Source organism: Oryza glaberrima, chromosome 3 (assembly GCF_000147395.1).
Source record: "Oryza glaberrima chromosome 3, OglaRS2, whole genome shotgun sequence".
Classification (NCBI taxonomy): Eukaryota; Viridiplantae; Streptophyta; class Magnoliopsida; order Poales; family Poaceae; genus Oryza; species Oryza glaberrima.
This window is the reverse complement of record NC_068328.1, coordinates 34,765,573-34,775,265: the sequence shown is the minus strand read 5'-3', so window position 1 is coordinate 34,775,265 and position 9,693 is coordinate 34,765,573. Positions and strand designations below refer to the sequence as shown.

General features: G+C 40.2%; 1 protein-coding gene across 3 annotated transcripts; it reads right to left on the bottom strand.

The window, feature by feature from the left end:
• Positions 1-2,350: 2,350 nt before the first annotated feature.
• Positions 2,351-8,505, bottom strand: LOC127766949 (uncharacterized). Of its 3 annotated transcripts, none has more exons than XM_052292129.1 (14): positions 8,309-8,505; positions 6,609-6,731; positions 6,425-6,526; positions 6,203-6,333; positions 5,850-6,119; positions 5,509-5,687; positions 4,366-4,409; positions 4,098-4,187; positions 3,894-4,010; positions 3,679-3,803; positions 3,330-3,602; positions 3,099-3,232; positions 2,881-2,967; positions 2,351-2,785 (listed from the first exon to the last, which is right to left on the bottom strand). In XM_052292129.1, exons 1-14 carry the CDS (start codon positions 8,352-8,354, stop codon positions 2,668-2,670), a joined length of 1,839 nt encoding a protein of 612 aa, XP_052148089.1. In that variant the 5' UTR covers positions 8,355-8,505; the 3' UTR covers positions 2,351-2,667. The 3 variants fall into 3 exon arrangements, with proteins under 3 accessions (XP_052148089.1, XP_052148090.1, XP_052148091.1); XM_052292130.1 differs by having other exon boundaries at positions 2,881-2,964; XM_052292131.1 differs by having other exon boundaries at positions 4,098-4,181.
• Positions 8,506-9,693: the final 1,188 nt, after the last annotated feature.

Genomic DNA, 9,693 nt, shown 5'->3' with positions numbered 1-9,693 from the left:
GAGTTGTCAATGCATCAACCTTAGATCCGTTTGGCTACTCCAGATCTCAGATCCACACTAAATTTAAAATTTGCATGTTAAATAATCCATCTAATTGTTACGGTATCACATATTCAGTTCCGTGAATTCGTGAAGCTAGGAACATACAACTTTATAAAATTTTCTATCTGAAGTCAAACACAACCTTATTATTGCAAATATTTTCTTCTCTAAATAATAATATTGCCAAGCATGTAGCTGTAATTGATGAATTATTGGCACATTAGTAAATTGGCTAGGATTTTTTTTCAGCATTTCAATTGACATTAGTGTATTAGGGTGTGTTTAGTTCACGCTAAAATTGAAAATTTGGTTAAAATTAAAACGATGTGACGGAAAAGTTAGAAGTTTGTGTGTGTAGAAATGTTTTGATGTGATGGAAATATTGGAAGTTTGCAATGGATTATATGCATAGACGGTCAGACTCATACCAGCTTTGGATGAACTCGGATCGTCTGACTTACCAAAGAAACGTCACGGGCGTGCAGTTCTGCCATATCTGCCGTCTATTTCATCCTACCGCTCCTGCTTGTTCTCTCCTTAAGCACATGCTCATTAAGCCAACACACTTAAACTAACAAGTAAGAGTAACAACCGTAAGCTCCGCCCGATTAGCAATTTATTTCCATTGAACTCCTCCCGGGCTCCCGGCACGCTTGCTGCTCTCCCTCCACTGAGGTGACGGTCTCTATCGCGCTCCTCTCCCTCTCTAGCGCTGTGCCGGCTAATTAATGAAAAAAAAAACAAAAAATCAGGAAAACGCGTGAGGGGAGGGGCACGAAAAAAAAGGAAAAAGCAAAAAAAAAGTGGCGCAAAAAGAAAAAAAAAACGCCGCGCGTCCCTAGCAAGCCCCCAAACTCCTAGCAACACTATCTGTTGGTTGGTTGACCATAATTGGTTCACATAAAATTATGCCAGTTTTTTTTTTCTATTGCACTTTTTATATGAAATCCAAGTAGTTAATACTAAGGCTGTGTTAGTTTCCATAAGTTGGGAACGCAGCTGCTGCGCACGGAAAAACATAGAGGTCCGATAATGCATAAAATAATTAAGTATTAGCTAATTTTTTTTATCAAAAATGAATCCATATGATTTTTTTAAGCAACTTTCGTATAGAAACTTTTTTTATGAATCCATATGAAACTTTTTTGCAAAAACACATTGTTTAACCGTTTGAAAAGCATGCACATGAAATACGAGAGAAATGGGTTGGGAACACATAGAAATGAACTCAAGCCTAAAAATAGATAATACAAGTTGACTAAAAAAGAAAATAAACTATTGTCTACATGTAATATGCTTAAGACATACTCTCACCGTTTCATATTATAAGTTATTTGACTTTTTTCTTAGTCAAACTTTGTTAAATTTGACAAAGTTTATATAAAAATTACTCCATCCATTCCATAATATAAGACACAACTACTTTTTTTTAGTTGTTCCGTAATATAAGACATGCATTATGCATATAATTAACTAGAACATCTTCCCCATTAAATTATTACTTTTTTAAATCCTTCACTCTCAACATCTCTAATTTTATTGGATGCATGCATTATATTTATTAGGGTAATTCAAACTAGAAGATGTTAATAATTGTTTCTTGTCTTTGGGTTAAGGGTAGTTGTATGCATGTGCCTTATATTTTGGAGCGGAAGGAGTAGCAAATTACCTCCGTTTCAGGTTATCAGACGTTTTAACTTTAGTCAAAATTAAACTGCTTCCAGTTTGATTAAGTTTGTAGAAAAAAACAATATCATTTTCAACCCAAGACAAATTTATTATAAAAATATATTCAATTATTGATTTAATGAACCTAATTTTGTATTATAAATATTACTATATTTATCTATAAACTTGTTTAACTTTAACCAAAGTCAAAACGTCTTATAACCTAAAACGGAGGGAGTACTTTCATTTAATCTCATATTGAATATATTTTAACAATATGTTTGTTTTTGGTAAAAATACTAATATATATTTTTTTATAAACTTAGTCAAGAAATTTGACAAAAAAAAAGTAAGTAACGACTTGTAGTATGAAAATGAGGGAGTACATTGCGCATGCACGATTACGATTACAAGTAGTAATAATGAGCCAATATTTAATGAAATCTGTCCATGGACTGAACCATGAGGCCCACAGCAATTATCTGAGTTTTAATGAAACCCGTAGCAATTTCAAGTACACATTGCTAGACGACCATCTCATGAGCATCCCCTGCCACCCACCCCTTATATTTCCACACACACACATAATGCACAATATCGGTTTTACTCGTGCAGCATCCACAAAGCGAAATTCAATACGTTTCAAGTTGGAAGTTTTGGCACTTCCCGTCCTGCCAAATACTTTGGGATTTTTTTAAAAAACAAATAGGATATATCCAAGATAGACACGCTACTTTTACTTAACATTGTATTTAACATCTCAGCATCACCATAGCCGAATGTTCTTCAACTCCCAGTGCGATACACACCAAAACAAAACACGGCAAGGGACATGTAGTAACATTACAGGGCTACTTAACACGGCAAGGGACACGTAGTAACATTACAGGGCTACTAGAGAGAGAGAGAGAGAGAGAGAGAGAGAGAGAGAGAGAGAGAGAGTAGAACGAACATATTCTACCGGTAGCACCATCTTTCACCATTTCTGTATGTGCACTGGTATTCACAGCCCTCTGGGGGTTCTTGCTCTTCCACATCGTCATGAGGACGCCAATATGGCAAGGGCACAGGCCACCTGTATGTAGTTCAATATACGCAATGTGATGAGGATTTTGAGACGTAACTTGGCACTGTTATATATATATATATATATATATAATATCAGAAAACCTGTTTAGCTTGACACTGCCATCTCCAGGGATTTTCCAGCCAGGCGCATCAGATGGATCACTACCATTGCCAACTTCAGCAGCACTACTGCCAAGCACACCATTGAATTATATTTAGCAAATCTTACAGCCAAGTCTTTTTTTAAAAAAAAAAATAACATGAAGACATCAGATGGCAAGCACTTGAATAACCAAAAGAGAGAAGAAATCCGCAAATACCTTTCATTCTCAAAACATGCCAGAATTTTAAGAATTACATCCCATGGCATGTAAGGGGTTCCTATTTTTTTATCATAGAAGTTCATGCCAATAACTTTCCCATCCAAACCAATAAGAGGTCCTCCGATTCCAGCCTACGTTGAGTGACATGGACAAATTGTCATTTGTAATCAATCACCGTGTATAAATAGACAAGAAATTTTAAATCAACAGCTAGCTAGCGGTACATACCTTAGTAGTTTTGCATGAGGAACGTATAAGGAAATTGCAATCAAGTGTGCCAGTCCAGTCAACCAAATCCCCACATACAGCCATTATTTTGCCTGATTCGAAGCAACGCCCTAGAGCTGCTACTTGAGGTGGACACTCATTGTCAAGCTTCATATTTGCTGGACGAGCATGGAAATCCATGTCGTTGACACTGACTAGAGCAACATTGTAGTGTAAACTATAATGCTGTAATGTCCCTTGTCTGCGTTGTTCGTTTGGAAGCAACACTTCAATCTGCAAATAAATTAATGAAGTGAGTGAGACTTAAACAAAGAGCAGAATAAGTAGGAGCTAATTAATTAGCACCCACCCTCAAGTTTTCATCAATCTTGTTTCTGTCACCAGACTCTGCAACCAAGCTCGCTGATGTCAGAATAATTGTACATCCCTTCCATTCTATAAAAAAACCCGTGCATGCGAAAAATCTCCTTTCTCCTGCACACATGCATAGTTTTGATTATTGTTTATTAGTGAGGACCAAATGCAAATATGAATAGCACATTATATTATTTAGTGTAAAATCACCTTTGAATGAAGCAAGTGCAACAACACTTTGATGTATGTCACAAGGAAACTTTTTAATGACTTCACCATATACAAAGCCAAAATTCTCCTCAAAAGAATAAGCCAATATCAAGCCATCTGGAAGAAGATACATGGTAGAATAGTCAATAGTGTACAAAAGGTGTGGTGCGCAATAAGTTAGCAAATTTACAAACATCGACTCACCATCTAACACGTTTACTGGTGGCTTGGGATAACCCAAGGAGTTTAGATACTCAACGTGTTCCTTATCGAGACCACCTCTATGAACTGGTGCTGCACAAGGCCAAATGATTACTGATTAGCACTGAAATACACTACTATTAGATGTGATAAGTTCATATAAAATAGAAACTTCAAATGTAAAAGCTAATCCCGCACCACCAGTGAGAACCTTAAAAATAGATACATTACAGATAACCACAATATATGCAAGGTATGGCACTATGCTCACCTTCTGGATGACAGTCAGATAGCTCACCCGGTCCCTCTCCATCCCTGCAGAAGAACAACAACCCAAAGGTAAAACAGGTCATACCAGTGCATTAATATGCAACACAGTACAAAAACCTACCACGGTAGCATCATAGGCAAGGGTAAAACAGAGAGAGAAAAGAGGATCCCAAGTTGTGTGGGTTTGTACCCACATTTCAAGAAAACAAGGGGTAAGTTGAGCATCAAAAGATCACCAGAACTGTGAAATATCATAATCCCTTTAGTGTGCACATTTCCTTTAAATTAGACAAAACAGGCTTCACCAATGGAAACAAGAAATATGACTAATTTATACAGCAAAATTATTATTGGTTCAAGTGAAAAACGAATGCACGCTGTCATCTTGTCACCTTAGGCGAAAAGAGCAAATGGGGAAAACAGGCGTGCATCTGACAAATATGAACTAGCCCACTAGTCCTACCTCTCAATCAACCAAACAGCCCACAGTGCTCATTCACCTCCGTTTGCTTCTTCAAAAACCATAAATCAGACAAGGACGCATCAAGGCGTTATCCTCTGTTCAGCAGCACGGTTCTCTCGTTGTGTGCCACACATTGCCCCTCTACTATTCCCTCAGCACGATAATGACAACCATGCATGCCCCTATCCCTTCTCCTTTCCCTCTAACCTAGCCAGACCAAGCTCGCACAGCTGCCAGACCGAGCTCACAGTGCTTCCTAGGAGGGCAAAGCAGTAGCTTTTGGACCAAGCTCACTGACAGGCGAGGAAGGTGGCCAAAGGAGGCAGGATGAGAAGCTCAGCTTAGCCTATTCATCCTTTTTTTTTTCTTCCTCACTGTTTTTCCTCTAGAGTGAGCACTTGTGTGCCCTAGCACCTTGCACAGTTGCACTTAAGACCTAAAAGGGGAGGAGGGCTTGTTTAACACTTTTGACTGCACTGACTGTGATACACACAAATGGACGTCAACTGCCTTGGTACAGGTGGCTAAGAACCAACAGCTATTGATCCAGATCATTGCAGAACATATAAGAGCTCATATGTGTTTGCATGCAAATCAGCCTACTGTATATAAACTCATGTAGGGTAAGAGGATAGAAAAAAGTGGGTGAACCAGCGAGAGGCAAACATCAGTAAGGCATACCTGACTCTTTTCAAATTTTGTAACCGTTTAAGAATCCTGTTTTGCAGGGTTGGCAAATAATGCTTAAAGATAATGAGAATTGACATCCATGACAGGATAAAGGTTGTATCCATAGCCAAAAACTTATTCATGCCAACAAATTTCCCATCAAAGTCAAAGAGAGGTCCACCTTCCCAGTCCTAACACAAATATAAAGTGATGGTCAACAAGGGTTACATTTCAACAAAACAAAGTGATATTGAACAAGAGTTGCATAGAAAAAAAAAAGACCATTTTTATAGGCTCTGATAAAGTTTAGTGCATATGGTAACAGAAAAGTGTCAAAATGTGTGCGAGTGTACCTCAGCCATCACCGAAATGTCATGACAAACTTCAGATCTGTTTGAATTATGATGACTACCCACCATCACACTTTTGGTAATTAATCCGCCATACTTGTTACGCGATACAGCTACTAGCTTCTTTTTGGCATACCTATCCTTCAAATGTTCGGAAAGTACAACATGAACATCAAGAGACTCCATGGTGTAGACAACAGCAAAGTTCTTGTCTAAATCATATTTTGCCAAATAACCCTTGTACACTTCATTGCCTTCATGGCGCACTTCAATCTATAATGACAAAGCAAGAAACAAGTCACAAATATCCTAAGCAAACAAGCGAAAATTAGTAAAGGATGATTAGCAGCACCAACCTTTAAGTTATCATAAATTTCTTCAGTATCATAGAAAGCTCTAACCAAACTAGCCGAAGTCAGAAAAATTGTACCAGACCCCTCCTGGCAACTGATAGCTGTGCCTGAGCATGCATATATCGGTATGTTTCCTACACAAGATTGCAGGTTAAACCATTTATAACCGGGGACACTATTAAAATATAAATTTGTGAATGTATGTATAACGGTAACATATATCACCATCAGACAAAGCCAGAGAAACAACGCTTTTAGACAATTTTGATGCAACTTCAGCGCTGAGAGTAGCCCAGACATCTTGAATAGAGCCCGAATGTAAGTCGCCTGGTTTAAAACACCATAAAACACGTGTTAGTTCTCAAATAGAGGTGAAAAGAAGGTATGCATATAAGGGAAGCCAGTGGACCTGAGATCAATGACTTGGTTGTCTGTCCCCCCTTACTGTGAGCAGCCTTATTCTTGGAGCTTCTTGAGAGAAAATGACCAGCCCTCCTCCTAATTTTCCGCACGTGCCCAATGGCTGAATTGACTGAATTAAGCAAAATAAAAAAAAGTGTGGTGTCATAAACAGTAAAGAAACACTGCAAAACCATGCATCAGAGCTCTAACGAAAGGAATGGTAGCGGGTAATAATACAGGTGGATTAATGTCAAGGTTGATGGTCCGGTGAAGTTGCCAGTTCCTTAGTCCCTGCATATAGTTGGACAAGACGGAGGTAATAATAGGCTAGTTGGTACAAACTTGGATCGGCCAGGCAACCAGGGTAAAACAGTTGGCTGCTATTTCAGGCTAGCTTTGGGTGGTCTGTAGGAGCTAGAAGTTTGCTGTCTCTCTCTGTTTCCAGGAGTGGTGCTGGAGTTAGGCCCTGTTTGATTCAGCTTAGGATTATTATAATCTGGATTATTAGGAGTAAGCTGAAACAAACAAGTAGATTATTATGCTAGATTATTATAATCTATAAGCCAGATTACTATAATCCAATAATCTCCTCTAGAGGAGCTTTTTCCAGATTATTGAGTGGATAAAGACCCACTACCCTTAGATGCCTCTAATAATCTAGAGAAACAAACAACTCGTAGCTTATTTTATGTCAGCTTATTATAATCTAGCTTAGAGTAATCTGATTTAATAATCTAGATTACAATAATCTTAAGCTGAAACAAACAGGGCCTTAGATGTTAGTGAAATGTTTCAGAACTTGGTTGTAAGCTGGAGTGTCCCCAGTGTGCGGGTGCGTGTGTGAGTTGGGTTTCTGATTGTGTTAGGCTTTCTCCGATATATAATGATCTCATTTCTAAAAAAAAAAGTTGAGGCTAGCACTCCACCATGCCCATAGTTGAGCAAGCTTTTTCAGACATTAATCCCTGTGGCTTTGCAGTGAAACAGGAGGACGTGCAATCAGTGGTCACATAGGAGTGTACAGAGCAGCACAGCGGAGAGCAAAGGAAGTGCCAGGCAGATTCCGTGGCAAAAAGAAGGCTGGTCGACAGCTGAACATACATCTGGTTCATGTTCATCCGTGAAACTAACTAGTATGAAGTAAATTAAATGTTCAGCCTGTGGCTTATAAGTATTAAGGTAGATCCACTTGTGTAGTGAGTTTTATATCTGAGCATTAGAATGGATCTGGATGCTTGTATGGGTGCAGATTGCTTAGTTGTAGTTTTGGGGGCTTTATTCTTTTCCCCTCCCACTCCACCCCGCTTTATCCTTTTCCCCTCCCACTCCACCCTCCTAATCGTAATCGTACATGCAAGAACTCCAGACATAGGGTAATTAGTTTAGAGGCCTTGGCTTCAAATTCTATGAAAATTTTGAAACATATGATGCCTAATAATAACTAAAATTGATGAATTCAGCCCTAGGCCTGCCCATCTGCTGGCCCCGCCCCGGCAAGGCACGACGACTACACCAAGAAGGAGACGGGTCTCCTTCTGCGACGAACCAAACGACGTCATCCAAGGCCAGCCCCAGTTTCCCCGGTTCACCGTCGGGCTGGGTTAGGTGGAGGACAAGCGATAGGGGAGACGAGGCGGAGGCGGCGATGGGCGACTGTTAGATCGATCGAGGAACAAGGGGAGACGAAAGTAAAAAAGAACAGCTTGCCTGGTGAACTCCAACTCTCTTTGGGGGAGAAAGGTAGCTGCAACATAATGTCAGCGTCCTCGATCTGTTGGGCCTTGGGGTGAAGGAAGGCGGCAGCTTCCGCCGCCGCCGCTTTTCTTCGACCGAGGAAGACGAGGAGTGCCTGCGACGCGGCGTCAAGTGGATCGAAGAAACCCTAGACGCGGCGTCAAGGTGATTACTAGTAGTACTGATTTGGAGTACTACTAGTCCTAGTACTAGTTATAGATGGCCAAAAGGCTCGCCCGACACGGCCCGGCCCAGACACGGCCCAGCAGCCATTGGGCCGGGCACGGCCCGATCGGCACTTCGTGCCGGGCCAAGCCGGCCCATGGGCTGCACTTCCAGCCCAGGCACGGCCCACCAGCTGTCGGGCCGTGCCGTACCGGCCCGTAGGCATGGGTGGTCCATCGGGTCTTTTTTAAAATAAGTCTATTTTTAGTTCCTCCTCTTTGGACTTACATATGTATAGCTAAAATAAGTCTATCTTTCTTCCCTCCTCTTTGGGCTGACATATGTATAGCTAAAATAAGTCTATTTTTCGTCCCTCCTCTTTGGGCTGACATATGTATAGATAAAAAAAGTCTATTATAGGTCCATATTTTTTCGTTTATGGCATATAATATGTCTATTTTTACTCTCCTATTTTTTTTTGTGTATCGGGCCTAGCTACCAGCCCATCGTGCCGGGCCAGCCCAACGTGCTTGTGGAGAGGCCCAGGCACGGCCAAATGGTTGGGCCGGGCCAGCATGGGCCCGACCACTATCGGGCAGTGCCGTGCTTGGGCCGGGCCAAAATGGAGTGCCATGGGCCGGGCCATCGGGCCTCGGGCCTTTTGGCCATCTATAACTAGTACAAGTCTATCACCGGTTTGGTTGGCTTGCTATCTTTACTTTACCAAGTCCACCACCGGCTGTTTTCGTTTGGTTGAGTTGGGGAACTCATCCTCTCGGCATGGAAAACACAATTTTCTATGATTAATTAAGTACTTCATCCGTTTCACATTGTAAGACTTTCTAGTATTATCCATATTTATTTTGATGTTAATTAATCTAGACATATGCATGTGTTTGATTCATTAACATCTATATGTATGTGGGCAATGCTAGAAAGTCTTACGTTATAAAACGAAGGGAGTACTAGCAAAAGTGCCCGTGCGTTGCAACAGGAAGCGTACAGATCAGAAAAATATGCAATTAGTTAAAATACAAATTTGCTGCAATATTTGGTATTTTTAAGTAGGTATGTGTATAATTAAATAAATTTACAAGTAAAGCAAGTGTGAGAAATAAAATGTCATGGTTAAATTTATTTTTATTAAATTCTCCATGATTAGTTACGCTCTTTGGAATTTTATTGAAAATTTC